The 27,237-nt window shown below is 58.1% G+C and overlaps 1 protein-coding gene across 11 annotated transcripts; it reads right to left on the reverse strand.

Annotated features, from left to right (window-relative positions):
- Positions 1-25,976, reverse strand: DAZAP1 (DAZ associated protein 1). Of its 11 annotated transcripts, none has more exons than XM_017514413.2 (13): positions 25,767-25,976; positions 16,643-16,683; positions 15,805-15,971; positions 15,456-15,521; positions 13,536-13,646; positions 12,454-12,502; positions 9,006-9,088; positions 6,040-6,193; positions 5,052-5,081; positions 4,689-4,829; positions 3,039-3,215; positions 1,843-1,931; positions 1-924 (listed from the first exon to the last, which is right to left on the reverse strand). In XM_017514413.2, the coding sequence occupies exons 1-12, from the start codon at positions 25,793-25,795 to the stop codon at positions 1,843-1,845; spliced, it is 1,137 nt and encodes a 378-aa protein (XP_017369902.2). In that variant the 5' UTR covers positions 25,796-25,976; the 3' UTR covers positions 1-924. The 11 variants fall into 11 exon arrangements, with proteins under 11 accessions (XP_017369902.2, XP_017369908.1, XP_017369909.1 ...); XM_017514419.2 differs by having other exon boundaries at positions 1-927; XM_017514420.2 differs by lacking the exon at positions 1,843-1,931 and adding an exon at positions 17,483-17,581 and having other exon boundaries at positions 1-927.
- Positions 25,977-27,237: the final 1,261 nt, after the last annotated feature.

The following is a 27,237-nucleotide window of genomic DNA, read 5'->3' on the forward strand; positions in this document are numbered from 1 at the left end:
TTTCTAATCCAAACGCACTTCTTTTTATTCAAACCAGGGTCAAACTGGTCAATGGGAAACACCCTGAAGCACGTGCCTGGGGAGATGGCCTCCTACTCGGCCGTGGGATCCAGACCGCCAGTGTCCACGCGGCTGGCTGTGCACAGCCCCAAAGTGCACCTCAGACACTACCAAGCAGGTCAGTCGACGAAAGCAAGGAATTAAACAAAAAACAGAAACACACTCAGTAGATTTCTTCTTGAAGCTCCCAGAGTTTCTGGACCAAGGAGTCCCAACCCCCAAAGCAAGGGGACTAGAAACGCACCCCTCGACCAGTGCCGACGGAAACCCTGTTTTAAATTAAAAAATAAGCCAGTATACATCGTAGAAAATTTCTCTTAAAAATCTCACAATTTGTAAATGTATATTTTTTCTTTAACATAAAAGTTTACAATATACCGTAAAACAAAAGGCTCAGGAAAATAATTTCCAAAGAAAAGGAAGAAAAAGAAACCTGAAGTTTTGAATTAAAGCTGAAGACTTTTTTTTAACCCTGTTGTTGAACCAGTGACTTTTTTTTATTGTGCTGATGGGTTAGAGAAAGAAATATTTAAAAACTTCAGTCCAGACGACACCCACAGCCGCTCCAAAAGCCTCTCGCCCTCCCCCCGCCCCCCAAGGTTGAGTCGCTACTTTGCCGCCACGTTTGTGATTGTCACGAGTTCACAAGTTTGGAATCCGGGTCTGGGCCGTGCAGACGTCGCTGCCGCAGCTAGCGTCGGTAGGGGTGGAACCCTTGCACGTTGTGGTTCTGCCCTCGTCCAAAGCCGCTGCCGCCGGCGGGGGGGCCCCCTGACCCTGGCACGGAGGGGCCCCCGTAGGAGGGGGGCTGCTGGCTGGGGTCCGAGAAGCCCTGTCCAAAGCCACTCAAGTCCTGCCCGTAACCTGCTGGGGGAGAGAGGCCTGTGAGCTCGGGGCGGTCCCCGGGCACTGGGCACTGACGTCGAGCGAGGCTGCCTGGACGCAGTTCCGCTGAGCCACCTGGAGACTGCAGGCCCCACAGGGTGGGGGGGGGGGCCCTCCTGAGACAGCACCTAAGCCAGGGAGAGGAGCCCCAGGCATCATATTCTCTCCCTCAAAACCATGTGAACAGGGCACACACAGGAAAAAGCGGCTTCCAGAGCCCTCCGTGGCCCACATGGCCTTGCCGCTTCCCCATTCAATCCTGAAGACACCGTGGGTTGGTCGGGGGCAGGCTGGAGAAGGCTGGGGGTGGGTGGAGACACAGATGGCCCGAGGCGCCATCATGGACAGGGCTTCTAGAAAGCTGGCTCTCAGGAAGAGTGCAGCGCTCTCAGAGTTTCAGAAAACCCCCAACGGGCCCTTGCAGCGATGTAGGGCCTACCCAGACCCCATGCCGTCCCCCTGCCAGGGCACATCCGTCGGTGGCGCGTGTCAGGGAAGGGTCCTGGGCCCAACCTGACTGCCCCAGTGACACCATGGCTGAGGGTCCAGCACACCCTGCAGCCGGTCCAGCCGCACAGCCGACTTCAGGGGCGTGGACAGTGGTGTCTTCACAAGGACAGAGGCGCCAGGCTATTCCCCACCCGACTACACACCTTCAGTAAGCCCCTCCCGCACCCTCTAGGTTCCCAGTCAGGTGCACAGGGCACAGGCGGGCGTGGGCTCTGGGAGATCCTGGACCCAGTGAAGGCTTGTAGCCAGCCAACATCTTAGCACTGGCAAGGGCCCCTCCCCAGAGGGCATCGCCAACGTCCACCCCCGCCCGGGCGGCAGAGGAAGCCACGTCCACTTCCCGGTGCAGGCAGGTGGGAGGAACCTGGAAGAGGCGGCGGCACCTACCTAGGCCACATCACTGCTCAGCCTGACCATAAGAGTGTAAACAAAGTGTGGGCCGCAGCCCGGCGGGTCTGGAGAATAGGAACCCAGGCCTGGCAAGAGACGAGACCAGGGTGACCAACCCAAGCAGCCGCCACCGAGAGCAGTGGCTGACACACACTCCACGCCCCAACCGGGCGCCTCATGCCCCCCTGCCAGCCTTAGACACTCAGGGCCTGGTGGCAGGTCAAGACCCACATAGGCAGCAACCTGGGCCCGAGGCCTGGCCATGAGGGCAGGGGAACCAGAGCCATGCAAGGCGGGCGGGCACCTGGGCCACACACAGCTCCCACTCCCAGCACCCACCAGGCCTAAAGGAAGCATGTGCCCAGAAGCCCATGGCCACCTGGAGACAGGCGCCCTATGTTCTCAAACCCTGCCTGTGAGCATCCCCTGGTGCCGGAGGAGCTGCCCGTGGTTGGAGCCCTACCCACTTAGGCCACTGCATTGGTCCTGAGCAAAGATGCTGTGACACTAGGCTCAATGCAGGTCAAGAACTATAAACATGCAAAACCTTTACCCATCCTAGCCCTGTCCCCCACCAAGCCCCTAGCCCTGCCCCCCACCAAGCTCCGAGCCCCATCCCCATCAAGCTCCTAGCCCCACCCCCCACCAAGCTCCGAGCCCGGAAGCACATGCACCTCCTGCAGGTAACCTCCAGACACCCAAGTCGCAAAAGCCATCAAGTCCAAGGCAAAGCCCACATCCAGGCCATGGCCTGCTACAGACCCAGGTCTCTACCCCAAGCAGGGTCTGTAACCCAGCAGGAGAATGATGACGTCAGAAACTGGAAACACCGAGGGATCAGTGCACCCGGGACCCACATCAAGAGCCTTGACCTTGCGACAGTGATCACAGCCTCCTGGGACCCACTTCCCTGGACCCAGTCACCACTCAGCTTCGCACACACACGCAGGCCCTGCAACACCTGCTGAGTGGACGAACGCTCTGCTGTGACCCACACTCCCGCGCTCCCTTCTGCCGGGGCAAGACGCCACGAGCGCTCTCCAACAACCGCTGCACCTCCACTCCCCTCCCTCCATCCTTTCCTGCCAGGTAAAGGTGGGAGGAGGCCAGCACGGGGAGGAAGCAGAAGGCAGGCCGTGCCTGAAGAAGCAGAAGGCAGGCTGGGGTCCCGGGGCCAGCAGGAGACCACTTACCATACTGACCGTAGGGGAAGTCTGGCTGAGCTGTCGGGGGCTTGCTCATATCCGGGGCGGCCTGAGACGGGGGCGGAGGGAAGGCCAGAGGCGCTGCCCCGGGAGTGGCCGGTGGAGGAGGAACCCCCGGAGGGGCAAACTGATCCGGTGGTGGAGGTGGAGGCCCATAGCCAAAACCTGCAGAAGCACAGGAGGGCAAGGCACGGGCCACGTGGTGCAGCTGGGGGCGGACCAGCAGGAGACCCGCACCCAGCCCAGCAGGAGCTGCCCAGACGGGACTGCCACCCAGGCCTCATGAACGTCCACAGAATGGACCACAGAGCCACGGACCCAGGCCGCTCCCCCCAGGAAACACACGCCCCTGGGATAGTGGCAGTTCACTGAGCTGCGGCAGGGCGGGCGTCAGAGAAGAACTCAAGGGGCTAGTAACCCCACAGCAAAATCGCCTTCAGAACAAAAACTCGCCACCATGCCCAGTGCCCGTGTTTAGGGAGCTGCCAGCACAGGTGAGGGCACCATCTGATGACCTCCGAACGGAGGCACTGCCGCCCTGCCCTCCGCTGCTGGACGTCAGGCGGGCCGAGGCTCCACCCAGCTCCCTCCTGTCAGTCATCTGGCCCACGGGCCTCCAAGTGCAGAGCCTGATCCAGACCAGAGGATGGAACCACCTGCTCCTGTGCTACAGCCACATGGAGCCTCCAAGCCCCCCGGATGGAACTAGCTCACACTGGGATGTTCCCCAACTGTCAAAAACCCCCCGGGTCCCAAGGACGGCAAGTGAAAATCAGGTCCCGATACAGCCCATGCTGACTGCATGCTCTGAGGAGTAACCACTGGCTCTGCGGTAAGGGAACACAAGATCCTAGAAAGCCACACCCCCGGGAGGCCTGCGTCTCTTCTCCTCTACTGGAGGGCACCAATGGCCCCACCCTGGGAGCCCATCGAAATTTCTGGGTGTGCTGAGGTCAGGAGTTCAAGACCAGCCTGGCCAACGTGGATAAACCCCATCTCCATTAAAAATACAAAATTGGCTGGGCATGGTGGTGGTATGCACCCGTAATCCCAGCTACTCGGGAGGCTGGGGAAAGAGAATCACTTGAACCCGGGAGGCGGAGGCTGCAGTGAGCCAAGATCGGCCCACTAAACTCCAGTCTGGGCAACAAGAGTGAAACTCCATCTCAAAAAAATACAGTAAGATGAAATTCTGGGTATATCTTCTAATCTTATACTCAGCTCTTCAATTACAACTGAAGCATACACAAAAATTAGTCACTGAGAACTTGTGCACCCTCAAACAAATGCCCCCCAATTCTGAAGTACAAGGCTGAGAGAAGAAGTCCAGGCTCTGTCTCCTGAGGGGCTTGTGAGAACTGGCCGGGTGCAGACGTTCCTGCTGGGAGCTCTCCGGCCTGCAAGAGCCTGGGCTGCCCTTCAGCCTGACCAGCAAAGCCACAGGCAACGTAGCCCATTTGCCGGTGAAGGGCCTGGTGGCGGGTGGCCTGCTGAGGAGCCACACCCCACCTGTAGCTTTCCCTGAGGCTGAAGCCAGACGTGTTAACACAGGAACCCCCATCACTCCCACCCACCACCTGGCTGGGTGTCGTCTCCAGAGCAGGCAGGAGGCCCTCCCACAAGGCCCCCTAGACTTACTGAACTGTGGCGGGGCACCATAGCCCTGAGGGAAGCCCTGGGGAGGGGGGAAGCCTCCAGGAGGGGTGGACACGATGTAGGAGGTGAATGGTGGGGGCGGCGGGGGGGCTCCTCTTCCCGCAGGGGGCGGTCCGTAGCCACCTGAAACACAGTGCAGGGGTGATGGGCAGAGTGCACTGGACGACACGGCCTGGCCACAGTCAGACCTGGGCCTGCCGGGGTCCCCAGCAGGCCCCTCACCCTCTCCTCCTCTCCAGCACTCAGGACACAGGAAGCAGGCTATGCCCGCTGCCCTGGGGCGCCTGCTGAGTCAGCCTGCCATGTGGCTCCCGCCCCACCTTTGCTCTATCAACAAGGACTTACCAATCGCCTGTCCTGCCGGCACCCACATTCCTGGATGAGAGAACAGAAGAGGAGGTTGGAGCCATGTCCACCCAGGTGCCCGACGCAGACAAGGAGCCGCAGAGCACGGGCATCCGGGGCTGGGGCCCACCCCGGGGCCTTCTGTGCTCAGAACCTGCTTGTCCTGAGGGTAGAGCCCCCCAAGCCCTGAGCAGAGAAGCACTCCCCACCCACTGGCAAACAGGCCTTAAAGCTACTCTCCTCTATCCCCTGCCAGACGGCAGGCACTGTGTCTGCTGACTGGGGCACGGGCGACCTCCAAGCTCCACCTGAGGACCCCAGAGAAATCTGAGACTTCTGAGCCTCAAGGCAGGGACAGTCCCCACAGGACCTCCCAGCTTCCAACAGGGGAGACTCCAAAGAGAAAGGTTTGAGACGAGGCACAGGGAAGCCACAGTCTCGGGGCCTGGACAAGTGACATCTGGAACCCTGACCTGGAACTCGGGTCAGGCTGCGGCCAAGCCCAAGGTTTCTGTGGCTACTGGAAGCTCTTGAGTAGGGCAGGATGGCCACACACAGGCCTAGCCACAGAGGGCACTGCAGAGGGGACGGCAGGTGGCAAAGATCCAACGCCTGCCCAGTCCTCAACGGCCCCCTGGGGGCAGCACCGCGATTCTGAGCTCAACTCGGCAACGCCAAAACTCAGGCTTTCCTGCTCAGACCCGCCGTGGCACACAGCAGCAAGGTGCAGACGCTCACTGCAGCTCTTCCCGGTGACAGCGAGGCCCAGGCCAAGGACAGGCACCTAAGCCATGGCTACCCGCTGCTGAGGAGGCTGCAGTGCTGCCTGGGAGCTGGCTCTCTGCTGGCTCCTGGTCAGGACCCAAGGCCACTGTGCTGCGCTGGCAGGTGCAGCAGAAGTGGGGGGCCGCAGCAACAGCCGAGCAGGGTACGTCGGGGCGCGTCTGAGATGTGGGGGTTTCCGAGAGCACCTCTGCCTCAGCCTTACCTTGCGGGCCATATCCTTGCTGCCACGTGGGTGGGGGCTGGCCTGCCCAGCCATTGGCAGCGTTGGGAACAACGCGGCTCCCCCACTGGCTGGCACCTGGCTGTCCCGGCGGCTGGCTCTTGCTGTCCCGAGGCTCGGCCCGTTTAACTTCCACCTAAACAAACCGAGCTCTGGTTTAGGACGGGGCTGCGGGTCCCAGCACCCCCTTCCCTTCAGACACACCCTTGGGTAACTTATGACTACACTTAGCAACTTACGACTTAAGACTAAGTACTTAACTATAAACCTTATTTAGGCCAGTAGCATTTTTTTCTTAAAAAAATTTTTTTTGTTGAATTTTTTTGTTTAAAAAATGTTTCTCAGGTACAATAGATACAACCGTAAGACCAGCAGAGCCCACCCGCTGCAGGGCAGCAGGGACAGAGCCAACAGCCCTCAGGGGAGTTTCGTGCATGACGAAGGGTCTTTCACTCAAGTAAAATGTCAGCATCCTCCTTCCTCTTGAAAACACGGGGACAAAACGGGACCAGGATCTTCCCAGCCATCGGCATCCTCATCGCCCTCTGGACCGCTCGGAGCCCACCCACCTGTGTTTTTAACTCATACCTGAGAAACACGGTTGGTGTTTTACTTAGATTTTTTAATTTAAAATGTCTAATGGAAGATAAAGACTTACCTTCCCCAGGCTAACGCTTAAAGAATCTCAATTAACTCAAAAATAATGTCAGAGGGAATGGATGTGATAAGAGAATCTTACATTACATCTAACAAAAAAAGTAAACAAACATGCAATAAAATGGACATTTGGATCAGTAAGCAATCTTCATACTGTGTTCGCTCCACAGCCCGGGGCCCTTCCTCTCTAGACGCTCAGGAGCCACAGCCTTCTCAGGAGGCGGGTGCGGGGCCTGGGACAAAGGATGGAGCACGCCTGACCTACTTATTCTAGGCACAGGGGCCGACCTTTCTTTAATGCCTGCTTTCAAGTATGGGCGGGCTGACAAGAGTCCCCAGGTCCAGGGCTGCCTCAGCATTTGAGATTGCTGAATTTGTCTTATTTTTATGGTAAATTTTAATAAGAATAAAGAGGCAATGAATCCACCTGGAGTCAGCCTTGGGGTCTCAGTCTGAGCACTACGCGTCTTGCGTTCTGTTCTGTCCATTAGAGAACAGACAGCGGTGGCCACAGAGGCACAAAGCCCCCACCTGCCTGCCCAATGCCCCAAGGACGCCCTATGATGGCAACAGAATCCCCGTTAGCTCAAGGCAGGACAGCAGGACCAAGGGACCAGTCTCAAAGAACTCAAATTAACGAGTCTTCACACACTCTCCTTAGAGGACTGTGGTCCCTGCTTCCAAAGCAGAGAAGTCCTTGCACGTGGGAAAAATTCTTTTACCCTTTCCTGTCTTAACACAGCAATGCAGTTGCCTGGCATGGAGGTAAACTAGCATCCGAGACCAAACCTCTATGGAAAATCCCCACGAGGGGCTGGCAGCGATGCCAAGTGCCGTGTCTGGCCGACCAGTGAAGGTTGGTGCCAGGCAAGCTGGACTCCAGTGACTGTCTTCCTTGGGAGGCGAGACCCACACTGAGGCCGCCGAGCTCAGAGGCTCATGCAGACAGTCATGGCTAGAGAGACCCGCGGGCTGCCCAGGGACGAGATCAGGTGTGTGCACTGCACAGAGCCCTCTCTGTCCCACGTATCAAGACCACGCTAGCCCCTAACTGTCAATGGTAGCACCTTAAAACTGTGATCGCAGACTCCTTTGAACCTGTGCTGGTACTGCGGGTTCATGCAGCCTGCATGCTAACGTTACACCAAACGCTGCAGCGGGTGTCGGAACAAGGATGGTGTCTCCTGTTTTAGTTGGGTTCGAATGGAATGAAGACTGCAACCAATCAAAGCCACCTGTATACAAAAATAACTACACGTGCTCCTGCCTTTAAATGGTCGGGGCTGGGGTAGAGGGCGGGGGCAGGGGAAAATGAGCATGAGGCTGGCTCCCTCCGGGACATTTTAGCTGAAAAAATAAGCATGGCTTTGTCCAAAAGGCTGAGCATCTTCTCTTAACAGCTGACGCTGCCACACCATGGAAGTCTCCTCGGTGTGTGAGGCAGCCTGGCAAGGCCAGCAGAGCTCCTTGGTTTAAAAGAACCAAGACAGGAATCCTGCAAAAACTTGGACCCCTAAGCTTTCACTAACTGCAAGAAATTCCACACTGTAGAATTTCTACCAGTTATTTATTTCAGAGTCCACTTCTCAAGGACCTCCAAGGGTCCAGGGAAAACAAGGACTTAGGAAGAAGCTCTTTCTGACATACACCTACCAAGGGCTGGCCTGGGGGGGGTGGTGGCCTCCTGTCCCTCTCACCTCCGGGGGTAACACAGTATGAAGATGACACAACCAGAGGTCACTTGACTGCATGGTGGCTGAGTACTACCGAGAGCATGTGGCTGGTGCCGGAGTTCCACAGTAAGTGACCCAATTAAAACAACCAATCCTTCATGATGTTTTCATTTTTCTTTCGGTTTTAAGCGGAACCTTGGCTCTCCAAGGTCCCTTGCTGATCACATTACAGGTCAGTGTCAGACAATGGGGATTTGCAGACATCTGAAGGAGTGGTCATGGAAACCAAGCCTGAGGCAACGCTGCGGTTTCACTGGAGCCAGCCCCAACACCGCCAGGGCCTCGCCAGGGCCCCCCCACCCCAGTCCCAGGCCACCCAGAGGGAGGGGCTCCGGGAGCAAAGCTGGGAGACACCCACCCACGGGAAGGGTGCTTGGAAAAGATGGGGCCCTCCTGCTGTCTACAGAACCAGATCCACCGCACACCTCACGCAGCGAAGGCTCACGGAGCGAACTCGCCCGACCCTTTTCTGTGAAGGAATGTTCCTTTCCAGTGAAACCCCTAAGTTGCCTAAGACTTGGTTTGGTCTTAAGGTAAAATAAAACTACAACTACACACTTTTTTGCCCATGATGTCGTGAAAATGCATGTTGACAGCCTGGTCCACTGATTGTTCGTCCTCGAAAGTAATAAATCCAAAACCTAGCCAACGACGAAGAGTGAATCAAGGTAGCAGGGTGTTGTGACACAAAACAGGATGATGAACAGTATTAGGGACGGGCCGAGGGATCGACCCCGGGTTTCAGCTCAGCTGTGTGTGGGGCGCTGCCTCCCTCCCCAGGAGCTGCCACTTGGCAGGACACAGAGTGGACAGACGGTGATGTCCACACTCCCGGTGACGGCTCTGCTGACTGAGGCCTGAGTCAGGTCTCCAGCCCAGACACCCAGGGCTGGGGCTCTGTGTCAGGAACACATTTGGAACGAGGAGCACATCCTAGAATGCAGCAGCCGAGGCAGTACAACGGTGAGGGCCTCCGTTGCTACTGGCAGACAAACCACCCCCAGGGGAGGGTCAGAGGTCCGCACTGCAGTATTCTGGCTCTCGCCTGTGGAGAGATGGCCAGTGAAGCCTGCAGGCCGGGAGCCCGCGTGGAAGTCTACGTCTCCGTCAGGGGTATGCACCGTGGATGTGTGTCTGCTTCTCTGAAACCCAGGGTTCTCCCCCTCGGCTTGCAATTTGCTTTGCAGCTAGTGCTGACAGCAGCCGTATCGTTCTAAAGCGTTAACAGTACAGTATCTATCACAGCTGATGCCTCGCTAGGCTTACCCAACACCGTTGGGTAAGCCCAAGGAGTCCTAGGAGAGTCGTATCATAGGCATATATGCATATATACACAGGTAGATTAACAGTGCACAAAGATACAGGCCACAACGGGTTCCAGCAGGTCAGACTCTGCTGTCAGCAGCAAGAGCGAGATGCACCATGGGATCAAAACAGAAAATTTTAAAGGCAAAAAAAATTTAGCATTTTCCAAACACAAGAGAGTGGCAGTATAAACGAAGTTTAGTTGGTCTGGGGTGAGCGCGGCCCCCGGCTAACGGAGTGGGTCTCGTCCTCTACGCAGGAGTGCGCTGGGCTCCCCAGGCTTTCCCGGCTGGGTGGAGTGCGACACCATGGAGCACACCATCCTCCCGAGGGGCCCCGGCCACGCTAGCACCTCCCCAGGTGGCCTGTGTGCTGAACGGAAGGAAGTGCGCGGCAGACAGCTGCCCAAGACCTCACAGAACAAAGACGGACGAGGGAAGAGTGGAGATGGGGCTGAAGATGGGCCGCCCGCCAGAGGCACGGGGTGTGTGACAAAGCACCACACAGCAGGGCACAGCGCGACAAGGGCGTGAGCACGGCAGAGAAAGGCCGTGGGGGTGGGAGCAGGCAAGGGCCCCCGGAAGGAGCGGCCCACCATGGGGCCACCCAAGCTCAAGAAACAGGGGCCGGGGCTGCTGTAGCTGGGACCAGGCAGAAACATGACAAGCAAAACTGGGCGAGAAAAAGATGGAAACGGGGCAGAAAGGGCAGCTCAGACTGTGAGAGGACAAAGGTCGCCCGCGGCTGAGGAGCCTCCCGCCGTCCTGAGCACACGCATGCACCTCAGCATGACTGCACGTGGTGTCTGCGACCTGACCGGAGAGGAGGAAGAGGGACCAGGAGGGCAAGGCACACAGCGAGGAGGCAGGAAGAAGACCCGAGGACAAGGCGGGGCCAGAGGCGAATGAGGCAGCGGCTGGAGCGGGCGGGCCGAGGGCAGACGTGGGAGGGCCGTGCAGGGACCCACGCAGACACTGTGTGCCCGAGACACATGCGGGGTCCCCGACAAGGACGTGGCCACAACCTTCTGTCAATGGAGAGGAAGAGGGAGGTGGCGGGAAGAGGAACACAGACCCATCTCAGAAGAGGAAGAAAGGCCAAGGAAGGGAACACGCTCTCTGGGAGGACCCGCCAAGACGCGCCATGGCGTCTCTCCTGCCCTCTGCTTGCCTGACACCCAAGGGACACTTTCAAAGCCCGACAACTAAGGACATGTGGCCATATGCTGGCCCCGAAGTGGTCTGTACACCAGCGTGGACTCAGCGACACTCGCCAGCCACATCCCGTCCACACGGGACAGGATGCAAGGAGAAGGGGCGCCAGCTCTGGGCAGCCGGAGGGGAGGCGGGAGGATCTAGAAGCCACCCTCGGATTCCGCACACTCAAGTTTCCCGAGATCAGAGGCAGTATTGGAACACGGCATCGGTGACGAAACAACATATTTAGAAGTAGACATTTTCTCAAACTGCAGGAGTGTCTGAAACCACAGGGTTCGCCTGGTCCGGGCACAGTGCAAGAGGCGCTGGGTCCTGGGGGAGGCGCCCTGAGCGCTGTCTAGGAATGCGGCTGTCAAGAGGCGACATCACCACTGAGGAAGCGGGACAGAAACACCTGAAACTTCGTTTACACCCCACTGGAGCAAAGCCGCTCCCTCCTCTGACTGCGGGACTGGCCTGTACCTGTGTGATATAATTTAGCACCTGGAGAAGAGAAATCTAAAGAGATATCGTTAATCACAAACAATTCACAGAGAGAAAAAGAAAAAACAACTTACTTAACATTACTGTACTTTACTATGAGACACTTAAGTACGTCACTAAGCATGTATGTCTAAATTAAGTTACGACTAAGACTTAACAGCGTAACCAACATGGAGGAGGAACACGCCCTAACCGTGGGGAGGGAGGTTCAAATGGCAAACTATGCTCCAGCATGGCGGCCATGCTGTGGCGCCGCGTGGCGCTCGGGGCTGCCCCGACTGACCTGGCGGGTGGTGCAGGGCGGCACGGACGCCTCGGGCAGACCCAGGCTGCGGATCTGCGCGTGTGGCTGGCCAAAAGCGGCTGATGAACCAAAACCATGCGGGCGGGACAGACAGCAGCAGCCACGGAAAAGGGGCACAGAAACTGGGCGCCCATCGCCCCAGCTCCACAAACCAATGCGGACAGGCGTGCGGGGAGCTGAGGGAAATGATGAGGGAGGCCCTGAGGTGACTCCTCACCCCTCCTCCCACCTGCCCCACTGACTTCAGGGGGGGACCAAAAAAAAAGAAAAAAGCATGGGATGGATGACAGGAAGTCCACACTCTGCGCCGAGCCGGCCGGCCCAGCCGACGACACGAAATGAGACCGGCCACACTGGGAGGACTCGACGAGGGGGCGAAGGAAGGTCAGATGCAGAAGCAGCACACTCTTCCGGGACACGGTGAAAAACAGAAACCAGGCTGACACCGATGTCGAGTCATAAAAAGGCCAAAAGAACAAACCAAAAAACAATGTGTGACGTCTGACCTCGGGAAGCACAGACAGGCTGAATGGGGTGCACATCAGGAACCCACGTTTTAGTCATTTGTCTCCAAATCGTCCTGTCCTGAGGCTGTTTGCTACAGCCACCACCTATGTGTGCCTGGCGGGTGAGATAGTTTGCCATCTGAGGGAGGAGCAGGGAGAGAAGGCCAAGGACGAACTAGATCTGCCCTTACCTCGGGGCCTCTGCTTCTCGGCATCATAGATCATGACTACCTCCGTGACCTGGAAGGAGAGAGTGGCGTGAGCCCAGCACCAGCGCCGAGGAGGCTTTCCCGAGGAATCCGCATGGGGCGCACCCGCCTTCAGCGGGGAAGGTGCACAGGCAAGGGCTGCTCCCTGGAGTGCTGTCTGGGAAAGGCAGGAACCCCCACACTCTGGGGCCAGATGAAGGCGCACAGAAGCAGCTCCAGGGCAGGCGCATGGGCATCCGTCTCCGAGCCGCCCACGGCCCCACTCCCGTGTATGCTGAGGGACACGAAGGGCCAACGATGCTGGCCACACATCCTAGCAGGGGTCGTGGGAGCCAGAAGACCCCACAGAAGCCCTTCCTACCCAAACGAGGGAAGCGAAGGGCACGCTCAGCCCTCACTCAAAGCGGCAGGGCAGCCACACACAGCTCCTCTGCGGACCCTGTGCTCCCTGGCCCCACGCAGGGCCCCTCATTCCTGGCCTAGGTACTCAGTTACCACCTTATAAACATATGCTGGACCCAGGCCCACGGGACTGTCCTGCTGGAAGGGCTAGGAATACGGCCTGCGGGGCAGGGGATGCGACCCAGCAGGACCTCGGGGTGGGCGCACACACCCGCATCAGGTGACTGGGAGGGCTCCCTGCTGGCCCCCTCCCGGCTGTCCCAGCTCCCTCTGGCACCAGGCTCAGCTGAGATTGGGTATTTTCCCACTTGCCCGCTGGAAGTCAGCTCGTCCAGACTATGCTGAACCCCATTTCTGTGTAACCGTCATTCTCTGACACTGTACCCCATGGTGTTTTCACAATGGAATCAGGCGGACACCCTGAAGGCTGTCAGGCTAGTTGCCTGCAGAACTACCCTACTGGGACATTAAATGGCCGTGAAGGCCAAGGCTGGGTTTTCCATCTTTTAGGTGGGGGGTGCAGGCATCGGCGAAATACGAGAGAGCGAGCTCGCAGCCTGAAAGGCCTGTGCACCTGCGGCTCTGCCATTTCAGCCCCGAGAAGGCGGAGGACGAGCAGAAGCGGCTCTGCCCAACCGCACCGCCAGGTAGGAGAAACTCACCACTCCGAACTTCTTGAAGTATTCCCTGAGCTCTGTCTCACCACAATTGTGAGGAATTCCACCGACAAATATCTTATTTGATTTACTGTTATCGCTCCTGGGTCCTTTCTGCTGTTTGAAGAAGGAAAGAACGGTTAGTTCACGCCGGACCCTCCAAGCCCTACATGAGTTGCGCAGGCTGCAAAGCCCAATCTGCACTTGTTTTAAGAATCGGCTGAAAGCCAGGCAAGAGCGCTCCACGAGCCTGCTAGGTCCGAAGAGCAACCAGAAACACTGGGCTCTTCTGAGACACTTTTGCATTTTTCTATAGAGACCCAAGGAGACAGGGATTTAGCATTTTTGCAGGGCTGAATTTCAACTAAACAGCACCGTGTGTGCCTCGCCTTCAGTTATTCTGCATTACAACAGCTACAAAGTGGAAAGGCGCCAGGTGTGCAGGCAAGGACCTTAGAGTGCTGGGGAAGGGGAGCGCCAACGATGGAAGCGAGCAGAGATGAAGCTGGATTTCAGGCTGTACTTCTTCAGCAGGTGACAAAGATGACCACGGAAACCTCTAGCAGCTCCAGAGGCACGTGACACATGGCGCGAACCGCAAAGCCCCTGCTGCCGCCTCCCACTGCCCAGCGCGCCTGCTCCTGGACGTCTCTGCCCGGGCCTCGTCGCTCGCCCCTCAGCTGTGGCTGCCCTCCTCCTGCCCCCACCCCACCCAGCGTCCTTTTTTTTCCTCCTGTCCCAGGCTACCATATTTGAAGTTGTCCCAACTGCTTTGAATTAAGAGACTAAACCTTTGGGGATGCGCGCTCACTGCCATGACTGTAAAGATGGTTTCATGAGTGGATGCGTGGGTCGGAATCCATCAAGTTGTGCAGTTTACTATGTGCCCGTTATCTCTAGAGACATTAATGAATTAATAACCAGGCAGAATATGAACTGTGACTGGATTCCAGTCTGGAGAAAACAGCTATAAGAGAACTCGTGAGACAATTTTGGAGCGGGTACGTGGCCTGGACAGACGACACAGGATTCCCTGCAGCCGTCTTCCAGCCTGCTGATCGAGGGTGCGTGTGGGGAGGACGGAATTTTAGGGGACGCACCCTCGAGTCCTTAGGAGTGGTACATGTGGACGGAGATGGAGAGAAACACATATAGATACATCCGGCAAAATATTAATGATGTATAAATCTACATGGTGTATTCAGCTATTCTTTGTGCTATTCTTCTATTTTTTGGGTAATTAAAAAGTTTCCTAATAAAGTTTAAAAAAAAAAAACTGTTCCAAGGGTTCTGAAGCCTGCAGGAGCCGATTCTGCTGGAAATGCAGGTTCTGCAGCCCCGGCCTGCTGCCCACACTGCGGAAAGGCTGGCACTTGGTGCCCCAGCAGGCCTTCAGGTCTGCACTGTCCAGCGCGCTCTGTGGGCGTGGGAGCTTTTCCATCTGCACCGCCCCACCAGGCTCCTGGCACCAGTGTAAGAACCGCACGGCTGGAGGAAGGTAAGCAGACCAGGGAAACCCCATGCCAGGACGGTGCCCTGTCAACCAGGCAAACACCAGGGCCGCGGGTCAGAAAACCCAAGTTGCCATGTCAGGGGATCTCAAGTGGAGCGGCAAGGTGGCCAGCATGAGCCGACACGGCCTGGCCCAGCACAGTGGGCACACAGGGTGCAGGGGTAAGATGAAGGGCTCCTGACAAGAAATGGCGTGAGCTGTCATTTTTTTTTCTTGAGATAGACTAGTAAGAATTTTCTTGGCTGTAGAATAAAGCACAGCACTGATAAGCCTGGGTGATGCTAACTGCTCGAGTGTCAACCTAGAAAACACTGTCGCTCTCTATCTTAGTGACCGAAAACACCAGATCGAAGGCACGCATCTCCATCCTGAGTCAAGAACGCACGAGGAGGCCACCCGGCCCCGCCCCTTACCCATCCTTCCTTCGGCCGCGTTCTCTCTGGCTGCATCCCTCGGGGTGTGCATGGCTTGGGGTCGATCTGTAGGAAGTTTCAAATCAGCCGGTGGTAAGAGGCTGTTTCTCTAGGAAAGAAGATGTCAGCACAAGAGCAGCCACAGTGCAGCAGCCCTGCCCCACCCGCCGGCTCCATCCGCCCTGCGTCCGACTGCATTACCCAGCCTCGGCACCACGGCTTCGGCCTCCACATCAACCCACTTTCAAACATGCTCTAATACAAACATCCATCGGAGTCCAGGACAGAATGAAGCAAAGCCACGACAAGGGGAGGCAGAGCGGGAGAGAGCTCCCGGAAGGACACTTACGTTTCGGCCGTCTAGCGTGTGCGGTCTGCTGGCCAGCACTGTCCCCACACAGTTTGGGTCTTTAAATTTGACAAACCCAAACCCTCGAGACTGGTTGGTGGTTTTATCTTTCATGATAACACAGTCTACGACTTCTCCATATTGGGAAAAGTAGCTGCGCAGAGTCTCTGCTCAGAAATTGGGAACAAAACACAAACACACAGGACCAGAGCATTAGGCACGCGCCAGGCAGTGGCTGCAGGCACATGCGCTCTTCCAGTCCACCAGCCGTGCACCCAGCAGTGCTGAACTGGGAGCTACAGGGCGGTGTCCAGGAAGCACTGGGGGATTCTGCCCAACACACACTTGAGGCCGTCATGTAAATCAGAGGGGCTGCCAGTGAGCACAGGAGCGGCCAGCGGTTACGGCCTGCCTTGGTGGGAGTCCGGGAAGGCAAACACAACCCCTGTGGATGCTGACAGTGGGCACAGAGCACCGACCGTGCTGTACACCTTCTCCTCCTCTACTCTCAACTCGGGACTTGCCAGGCCCGCCCTCTGCACTTCCAGCTGCAGCTGTCTGCCTCCACCACCCACCTCAGCCCTGACCTAGGAACCTGCAGACTGAAGTCTTGCCTGTAACTTCGGATGGGAAATACCAGGGCCAAATTAACAGTCTCAAAGTAACACACACTTACTCTCTGCCCCAGCCAACTCCAATGTTCCCTGCCCAGAAATCAAAACAGTATCAACAGCACTTTGAAACACCCAAGACAGCAGCAAGAGGCTACAGACACAGCTGAAGGCCAAGGTCCTACAGCCCGTCTGCAGCGCCCAACTGACACCCCTTCCCCACCTACCTTGGGTCGTGCTCCAGTCCAGACCGCCCACGAAGAGCTTCCTGCAATTCAATGAGAAAACATTCACCATCAAGACAAGCTCCCACCTTAGAAATGCCCCCATCTGAGCCAAACTGAGGTCTCAATTCAAAACACGGAAGCAGTTTATGCACACGTGACCACGAGGAGCTCACAGCAATGGCAAGTCAGCCCCTCCCATGCTGTCTGCAGACACGAAAGATGATCCCAAGCCTTGCCAGCGCCATGGGGAAAGGACTGGCCACAGAGCCACACGCAGACCTCACGCGCAACGGGTGAAGAGTTCCTTTGACAGACCAGTGGTGACCGCACAGAACCGTGCTGCTGCCGATCGGGACACAGGCTCGCCTTCCTACAGCCTTTGCAATTATTTTATAACCAGGAAAAAGAATTTAGAAGTCTAGATTTAAAATGTGCACAATAAACTAAACACCAAAGCCACAAGGCCTCTGAATTACAGCCCCGGGCGGGGTGAGGAGACGCAAAAGCCTCCAGATGAGCCTGCGCTCACTGGAGAACGAGGCCCACAGATGGCAGGGAAGGCCCTGCCTGGAGCTCCAGGCTCAGCATTGGCACCCCCTGCCCACCCTCACAAGCCCTCGCCCCCATCCTGGGGCTGTCTCTGGGCAAATGAGCTGGAGCTCTCCCAAGGCCTGTGCCATCCACCTGCAGCAACGCCCAAGGGCCCATCTTTTCACTCTCTGGAGCTCCGAGTGCACCCAGGGGCCTTGGCTGTTCCAGCTCCCAATGGGGGCTGTGCCACCATGCTTCAGCCGTGGCACCCACTGGGTATGTCTGAGACACATGGGCCACAAGGCTTACCGAGGCACAGGGCCTTAGATGTCATTCAAGCTTCCCCCAAACCCAGGAAGCAGGGAAGAGATGGTTCTATCGGTGGCTCTCTAGTCCTGCCTACTTTCCCTGGAAAAGGGGACACGTATTCAGAAATGAAGTCCCTAGGCTGAATTTCGGCTGTGACTCAGTGCCAGCACCATCAACACCCTTGGTCTCCAGAGAGCAGAGCACCCTTGAAACTCCCACCTGAGACCCAAGAACACTGCCAGCATCACTGAAAACAGCAGGCACACAAGGGTCCACACGTCCCTGATGGCCAACCACACCACACCTGCTGATGCTTTTGGAGAAAGGTCCCTGGCAGGTTGAGCACATCACCGCCCCACCAGTGGTCAGGAGCGACGGGCTGGAACACAGCCCTGCTCCTCCAGCTCCTGCCAGCTCGCCAGGAAAGAGCCATGCAAGGTGGCTGGCACATCTGGCACCACTCATCAACGACCACCTGGGGCCTGTGAACTCCAGCTCCCAGAGTCAGCCCCTGGTGAAGGGTCTGCCACAGCCAACTGCCAAGGGCTTGGTCCTGCTCCTTCTTTTTCCCTAAGAAAGGCTAATCTAAGGCGGGCTGTGCCAGTGGCCCTGTGTTTCCTGATGCCTAGAGACGAGATCTGAAAAGACCAATTTCAGAGAAAAACATGCTGATCCCGCAACAGCAGCAGGCTTACGCCTCATTAACTTAAAATCCTGCGTCTCCCACGCACCCTTCGCAATCAGGCCAGGGAGCACTGAGGTCAGGACTAGCGACCGTGGGAGGAGCGAGGCTCCGAGTGCCTCACTCCCCACAGGCTGCGCCCGTGCTGAGTCAGTCCTGGCCCCTCCCACATCCCTGCCAACAGGGCCAGGCACCCAGCAGGAGGGCCAGCAGCAGCCCCCACCCCATGAAGGAAGGGCCCTCAAGACTAGCAGGAACTGCCAGAAACATGTCTGTTTACATAAGCCTTTGGAATAAAAGTTCAAGCATTCACACGCACGCACGCACGCGCGCGCGTCACTTGAAGAAATAGCCTCTAGTTAGCACTGCACCCGCTAAACAGCCAGGTAATAGGCAGGTATCCTCCAAGAAACCGAATCCCTGCCCGCCCACCTCACCTCCCTGGTGGAAGGAACTCGTCAGACCAGTCCAGTTTCGGTCCTCATTTAAATTTCAAAAATTGGGTATTAAGGGGGAAGGGCTAGAAATACATAGCTAAGAAACTCACAACAGGGTGGGTGGGTTAGTAACTTGGTATCAACCCTGTCTTTCTCAGCTGGATGCAGCAGATCACGCCTGTACTCGCAGCATTCTGGGAGGCCAGGAGTTCAAGACCAGCCTGGACAAGATAAGGAGACATGGTGGTGGTGCCTGTAGTCCCAGCTACTTCGGAGGCTGGGGCAGGAGGGTCGTTTTAGCCTAGGTTGAGGCTGCAGTAAGCCATGATCATGTCACTGCACTCCAGCTGGGGTGACAAAGCCCTTGTCTCTTAAACAAAATTTTTAAAAATAAAAAAAGATAAATATTTTTTTCAATTTTTTTTTTTTTTTTTGAGAGAATTGCGCTCTGTCGCCCAGGCTGGAGCACAGTGGTATAATCCCAGCAACCTCTGCCTTCCAGGTTCAAGAGATTCTCCTGCCTGAGCCTCCCGGGTAGCTGAATTCATAGGTGTGTACCACCATGCCCACCTAATTTTTGTATTTTCAGCAGAGACGAGATTTCACAATGTTGGCCAGGGTGGTCTCAATCTCTTGACCTTGTGATCCGCCCACCTCGGCCTCCCAAAGTGCTGGGATTACAGGCGTGAGCCACTGTGCCCGGCTGCTTTGGCACATCAATTCTGATCACTGAGCTGTGTTCATGTAAGAGAATGTCGTTGTTCTTCGGAAACAATAGACAGCTCAGTGTCCACATAAAGGGGCGCCGCTCCTTGGCCTCCAGCTACTCTCAAATATTTCAAGAGAAGCACACAGTGTGGCCAGGCGCGGTGGTTCACACCTGAATCCCAGCACTTTGGGAGGCCAAAGCGGGTGGATACCTGAGGTCAGAAGTTCAAGACCAGCCTGGCCAACATAGCAAAATCCCATCTCTACTAAAAATACAAAAATTAGGCAGAAACCATGGGCAGGGGCCTGTAATCCCAGCTACTCAGGAGGCTGAGGCAAAAGAATCACTTGAACCCAGGAGGCAGAGGCTGCAATGGGCCAAGATCGCGCCACTGCGCTCCAGCCTGGCTGACAGAGTGAAGAGTGAGACTCCGTCTGAAAAAAAAAAAAACCACACAGAGTTCACTGGAGGTGGGGCAGGAGGTACTGTGTCCCGGACGGCAAAATGTCAGCCAGTGGTGAGTCTTGTAGGGTCAAGAAAATGTGGGAATGTTTGTTACTACTTTTGTAATTTTCCTGTCAGAAATTACATATATGATTATGACATAAAAATCTTTCATTACTGAGAATGTGACAGAATTTAAGTTTCTTTTTAAATGAGTCTTGTTACTCACGAAATCTGAGACTGCGGCAGAGAGCTTTTTGTTTTACACAGCATGTCTGCTTCGAAGGGAAGGCGGCTCCAGGCTGGTGCTGCGCTAAAGCTTCTCGTGTTCGTGTTTCTCTTACTACCGCTCGGAGGCTGCCAGCTAAGACTGGCACCTTCTCCATGATCTACAGACAGAAGACTCCAGAAAGTCCCAGGAGGCAGGGTCACCTCCTCAGCAGCAGGGACTGCCTCCAGGGCCCTGGCACAAAGTCCCTACTTCTGAGGCTCAGGATTTTTTAGTGAATAAAATAAGAAAGCTCTTGGCTGCCAACCTCACCAGGTGATGAGAAGCCAGCACCCCAGAAACATGCGGGGCCCTGGGCAGACACCTCCCAGACGCTGCCCATCAACTGCCCAGGCAGCAGAACCAACTCTCAACTCTCACACAAGTAAACGCCAGAGTCCAGGGAGCCGCACGGCTCACAGCCAGCACAGGAGGTGCTGCTGACTCTCGGGGGCTGGCTCCAGGGCTGGCAGTCTGCTTGTCCTCAGCTCCAGGCTGGCTCAGCCTGCACCTGGGCTGGCACCGTGTGGACCGAGGACATTAACTGGGCAGTAAACACTGACCTATGCAGACTAAGGGGTCAGCTACAAATGTAACCTCCCCACGCTCTGCCTCTGAGGAGCCCACTGGTGGGAGAGTCATCACCCAGGTGACGGCCTCTCTGACACTGGAAGTCACCCCCACAAACCCAAAGGGCCTGTTCTCGTCAGTGGGTGAGCCCCACTTCTTCCCTGGCAACCTGGAGTCTGGTGTGCAGTCTGACTACCAAAAATCACAACACCTCCTCCCAGGATCTGCATGCCTGGTGCCCAGGCCCTGTAGCTCCACACCCCGTGGGGGCTCAGCCCACAGTGGCTGGAGCAGCCACTCTCTTCTGCCTGTTAAAGCAAAAGCTGTTTGGGGTGGCAGCCTCGCCCGCTGAGTACCCTTAGGGCAGCTGTGCGGGGAGGTATTGAAGCAGAAGGTTCAGCTGCAGAGGCTTCCTCTGGCCTAGGCTGGCCATAGAGAGCCCTTGCCTCCTGGTAGTAGCAGAGAGGGCTTCAAAAAGTGGCTGCCAGCCTGGCCACTCAGGGCCAGCAGCCTCACCGAGGGCAGTCGGCAGAGGACCTTTCCCTTCCTGCTGGGCTGAGGGACCAAGCCAGGAGGAGCCAGCCACCCCACAGGCCCCACCTGGCTTTCAGCTCTGCCGGTCACACTCAGCTCTGGGCACAATCGCAAGAGGCGGAACCCCAGGCCCAGTGGCGGCTGCTGTGTGGGGAGTCTATGGACTTTCCTGCCCCTAAGGCCAACGGGGACCACTTCACCCACTGCCTGCCTCAGGCCAGTGAGCACAGCCCCACCTTCCACAGCCAAGTTCCCCTCACTAGCAGGGCAGATACCCTCCACCACCCCAACGCTGGCAGGGTATGGGGTCCACAGAACACATCCGAAGTCCGTGAACTGTAACGCACTGCTGTGTGCTGAAGGGGGCACTGAATGCCCACATCCTGGGTGCTAACTGTGGTCGCCCTCATCCTCTCCCTCCCAGGCAACCAGTGTCCTCCTTCCCAATGCCTGGAGCCAAGCTGGAACCTCAGCCCATAAGCGTCTGTCAAATGAGTGGCCTCTGCCTAAGGTTCTGTCACAGCTCTCAGGGACTCTGACATCATGGCGCAGTGTCACGGGGACCAGGCCTGGATGGGAAAAGGCCTCAGTCCACAGAAGACAGCACCTCAGATGTACAGACCACACCACGCAGACAGCAGCCTGACCAGGAGTGCTCTCTGTGTGGGGCGGGCAGTGGAGGAGTGTGGATCCCCAGCTCAGGCTCTTCCACTCGCTGGGGGGACCCTGGGCAAATCCCTTAACTCCTGTGTGCCTCTGTCTCTCTGGAAAGGCCGAGCGTTAGTCAAGGAAACAAGCACCAGTTGGGCATGCTGCGCGCTGCTGCTGGCTCCGGGCTACTGGGGAGCTGCTGAGTGAAGGGCACGCGCCAGGGCGATGCTGCTGCCTTTCTAGACACCTGCCTGCTCCAGACCACCAGAGCCAAGGAGCAGCCAGTCAGGAGCACCCTGACCTCACGGCCCATTCACAGGAACCAAAGGAGCCAGCACAGGACAAGTCGTAAACCACAAGGAGCTGCCACCCCCAACGCGGTGGGAACCAGGCCAAGAGCACAGATGCTCCCAGACAGCAGCTCTCACCCGGACGAGTCTCCCCCACCCCATAGGACACAGGCTGATGTCTGGGGGCATCTGTGGTTGTCATGAGTGGGGGTGTTCCTGGCACAGAGCAAGTGGAGGACAAAGATGCTGCCCAGCGCCCTGCAGTGCCCAGAAGGATTCCCTGCCCAGAGTGATCCAGGCCAGAGTGCTGACAGAGCCCAGGACATCTGCCTCAAAATAACCCAAATGCACCACGAGAGCCCCAGAAAGGCCTGGCGCAGCCCCATGAGGTTTCCCGTCACTCCCTACATTGCAACAGCCTCCCCCAGATGATGGCCCCTGAACTGACCAGCAATCCCCCTTCCCAGGAGCCTGTGCTCACTGGGCACGCACAAGTGGTCACGGCCTCTCCAGGCCCAGCCAGGAGCCCCACTCAGTCTCTGCTTCCACAGCCACCCAATGAACCGAGGGACCCGCCATGGGCCTTTCTGGCTCTAAACCACTCAGCCCCACCACAGTCCTTCGTTCCCCAGAAGCTGCCCAGAGGCTGCTTTCACCTCTCTCCGCTGAGTCCCTCCTCCCTCTGTGGCTTCCCTAAACATGTGCAGGTGTCCCTGTCTCACCATTCCCCGGTTTACCTACCGGATAAAATCTTCCACAAAACTCCCTCTCCAGTTCCACAACGCCCTCCGCATTAGAAGCCAGCAGAATATAATGGCCTGAGCGCTCGAGGTGACCCCTTCGAGCCTCTGTCCCTTCCCGGTGAGCCAGGCATTGGGTCCTATTCCTGACACCTGGCGTATCACACAGGTGCCTAGCACCCAGCAACTACTCTACAGGACTCGGTGACCCCGGCCACACTGTGTCAGCTTCCCAGAATCCAATTCAAGGTGCTCAACCCAGAGACTTGAAGAGGACTTCACAAGGCCAGGGAGGGCAGAGTGGAGACTCTGGCCTTACTGATCACCTGTGCCCTCAGCACTACAGGCCACCAGCTGGTACTGTCCCTCTAACCCTCCAGACAGGTAACTGCCCGTCCCCCACCCTTCACAAGAGGACCAGGACAGGCCCCAATCCCAAATGAGAACATCGCCCATCACGTCCAGCACATAGGGTCCGCGTGCCAAACCCAGCAAGGTTGACAGGGGCTCCCCACACGCCACCTCTCCTGTGTGCTTCCTCCTGCATGCAGCCCCCTCCCAGGCTGACTAGAAGTCAGGGTGCAGAAGGCACTTTTTATCACCCACAGGCCTCAGCTGACTTTCATCCCCATTAGGCTTTACATGGACTTCTAAGCCAGCATCAGTACCCTCAAAACTCGGAAAGACTTCTTGGACTCAAATTCAAAAACAGAGCTTTCCCCGAGGGTGGCCACAAGTGTCCCAGAACAGCGAGCTGCAGGCTCCAACTGTCCTGAGGCGTTGACCCCGCACCCAGGTGCGCTCCAGGCCTAGCCGGACCAGCAGCGATTGTGGCGACAGACGCAGGGCTTGCTGGGAGCCGGAGGGATCTCCTGCCTCCTGCCTCCTCCACGGCAGTGAGCAGTGAGGGATGTGGGTGAGGAAGAGGGGCAGCCTGAGGAGGTGCCGAGGCCCCGCAGTGGGAAATCACAGACCCATGGCATCCTGAAAGCCGCCATCCGTCACAGAGAGGACCTGCTTCCATCCAAGCTCAGCACCCTCCCGCATGGCATCCCCCACAGGGCTGACTCTGTGGCCTCCCAGGAAACTGCAGGGGACCTGCCAGGAGGGCGTTTCACAGGGGCACAAGGGTTTCACCCACACAAGTCCACACTGCAAGGAGCTCAGAGTAGACCATAGACTCCCACACAGAATGGAAGCCCGTTTCCCACGCAAAATGTAGCTGTATCAACACTTCTTGGCCACCGAGTCTGACTCAGAAAGCAGTGGACACTCCTGGGCAACCAGGGCTTCCAGCTTTAAAGGCAGGTGATGTGGACAGAGTTGGCAGCTGAGGAAGAGAATAGGGTCCATGTACTCCAGTCCCCTCCACGCAGCCCATGGCGTCCCACAAGCCTGTCTGTGCTGTGGCTGGAACCCGAGCTCCCCCAGTTTCTAAGGATGTCTATGCAGGGAGGGAAGGGGAGTAGCCCTCACCTCTCTCCAGCTTCCTTGCAGCCTCGGTTTGGATGGAGCGGGCCCACGCTCACCTGTGGCTTGAACTGACGGAGGCACTCCACCTGGGAGCCCCCTCCCCCCATCATCCCAAAGTCCAGGACTCCATTCCCCGTGGCCGGTGGGGCCCCTGCTCTGGCCAATTCCGCTAGGGCCCCATCCAAGTCATGTCTCCCCCCAGGCACGCGGCCCCTGCCAAGTCAAAGTGCCTGGAGAGGACTCACAGCATGGGTGAAGCAGGGGCTCAGTGCTTACATCCCAGTTCTCCAAAGGAAGGTGCTCTTTTGTTTTGTCTGGGGAGGGGGAGAACCCACAAAAAGGCCTTCCCCGTCCACAAGCATGACCTGTGGCATGTGCGGGAGGGGCCTGCCCAGACCACCCTCTCGCAGCAGCCGCTCCAGCTCGGGCCAATCCCGGCACTGAGAACTCAGGGCGCTGCTTAAAGCTGAGGGCACTGAGAAATTTACACCAGACCACGAGGAAGCCCAACCCAGACTGTTCTGCCGGAAGAAGACGGCTCTGAGAGAACGTTAGCGCTGCCAAAGAGCAGAGCCGAGCCCCGCGACCCCGCGGAAGGAGGGTTCCCGGCCCCGCGGGGTCCGGCCAGGCTGCGATCGGAGGGGACGCGCTCCCGTCGGCAGCTCGAGCCCACCCCCGGCGGGGAGGCGCCGAGACAACGTAAACACAGCAAGCCGGGGTTGAGCCGAGCCCCGCGGGCCCTGGGTCTGCGAACCCCTCCCGTCCTCGCCACTCTGGGGGCTGGGATGGGAGCGGGGAGCCCGGAGCCCCGAGTGGGAGAAGCTGGGCGGCGCCAGAACCGGAACCCTCGGCTCGGCTCGCCACGTGCGCCGCCCGCCAAGTTTGGGCGCGCACTGGGGGCGCCCCCCTGCCCGCCCCCCCAGGCCACGGTTCGGGGTGCCCCGGGCCCGGAAGCGGGGAAGCGGCAGCGAGGACGCCCTGGAGTCCCCGCAGGCTCCCTCACGTTCCCATTCGGGGTCCCCCAAACCAGAGAGTCTACAGGCGGCGGCGGGGGCGCCCCAGACCCCCCAAGGTTCCCGTTCCGGCCCACCACAGTCAGGAAGCCGGGATGCAGCGGCGGGGGCCCCCCGAATCCCTCAGGCTCCCATTCGAGGTCCCCCAGAACGCGCAGTCGATAAGCGGCGGCAGGGGCGCCCCAGGACTGCCCCAGGTGGCCGTTCGGGGCCCCCCGACCCCTCAGGCCCCCATTGACGGTCCCCTAGGACGAAAAGCCGGGAAGCGGCGGCGGGGGCGCCCGGACCCCCAGACCCCGGGCTCCCGTCCAGAGCCCCCGGCGCGAAGCCGCGGCGAGTCCGGGTCCCGAGTCCGCCCCCGGCCGGCGTGACCTTGACGGGGCGGCCCCGGGGGGCGGCGTCGGAGGCCGGGCGGCTGGGGGCTGCGGGCCGGGCCCGGGGCGGAGACGCAGGCCCGCGCCGCCCGTTCTCACCCGATCTCGTCGGCGCCCGAGTTGTTCATGGCGGCGGCGGCGGCGCTCGGCGCTCCCGGGCCTCCTCGCTCGCTCCCGCCTCCGGAAGGTCACCAGCTCCGTCGCCCTCCCCACAGCCGCGGCCCGGATCTGCGCAACGGCGGCGGCGGCGGCGGCGGCTGCCTCCTCCCCTCGGCGCCAACGGTCACCGCGCGTCCCCGCGCCGCCGCGCCGCCGCCCCTGCGCACGCCCGGGCGCGCTCTCGCACGGGGCCTCCGGGGGCGGGGCCAGGGGTGCTCCGTCCGTGCGTGCGTCCCTGCAGCGGGTTTTGCGCCGCCGCAGTAGAGGGGACTGAGCGTCCCGTTTCCACCTCAGAGGCTCCGGGCTTGGCCGTGGGGCATTCTGGGAAATGGAGTCTCTGCCCTGGCCCCGCCCCTGCGAGGGGGAAGCGCGCGGGCCGGGACACGTGCGTGCGTGCGTGCGTGCGTGCGCGCGCGCGCGCGTCCGGAGCTCCCGGCTAGGCACTGCGGGCGCAGGCGCGGCTGCCGCTTCCTCTTTAACTGCATTCGGAAGTGGTGGAGACGCTGGGGACGGGGGTGGGGTCGGGGGAGCAGGATGTCCCCGCCCGCACCCCATCCGGGCGGACCGAGGGCAAGCAGCACGTGGGCATCCCGCGCGAGGCTCCTTCCCGTGTCCCCATTTCACAGAAGAGGATCCCGAGGGTCCGAGAGGCTGAGTCACTTGTCCAAGGTCACCCAGTTCGGGCCAGACTGGAATCAAATCAAAACAATTAACTGAATTCAATGACTATGAAAGAATGTTATCGACCCCCCCAAGTGCTAGTACTATTAATAACCAAATACTGTTTTAATTGCATCTGTTAATTGCATACATCAGTGGTTCTTCTGGGTGACTTTGCCCCCCAGGGGATAACGTGGCTATGTCTGAAAAGGCGGTTTTCATTGTCACAACTTGGGGGGGGGGGTGCTGCTGGCATGGAGTGGTTGGAGACTCAGCAGACTGCAGTGCACAGGACGGCTCCCCAAAAAGAATGATACCCGTCCTGCAACGTCAGCAGTAGGAGGTGGAGAAACCCTCTAGGTTGATGGTAGGAGACAGATGACCCACTGGGTATGTGCTGCCTACTGCCTTTCTTTTTAATCTCACCGCCCTGATCATTTGGTTTATTCATCCTCACAAAATTAAATGAATACAAGGAACGAGGCTGGGTCAGGTGGCTCATGCCTGTCGTCTTCAGCACTTTGGGAGGCTGAAGTGGGTGGATCACTTGAGGTCAGGAGTTCGAGACCACCCTGGCCAACATAGAGTGAAACCCTGTCTCTACTTAAAATACACAAAAAAGCCGGGCGCGGTGGCTCACGCCTGTAATCCCAGCACTTTGGGAGGCTGAGGCGGCTGGATCACGAGGTCAAGAGATCGAGACCATCCTGGTCAACACGGTGAAACCCTGTCTCTACTAAAAACACAAAAA

This window comes from Cebus imitator, unplaced genomic scaffold (genome assembly GCF_001604975.1).
Source record: "Cebus imitator isolate Cc_AM_T3 unplaced genomic scaffold, Cebus_imitator-1.0 Scaffold524, whole genome shotgun sequence".
Classification (NCBI taxonomy): domain Eukaryota; kingdom Metazoa; phylum Chordata; class Mammalia; order Primates; family Cebidae; genus Cebus; species Cebus imitator.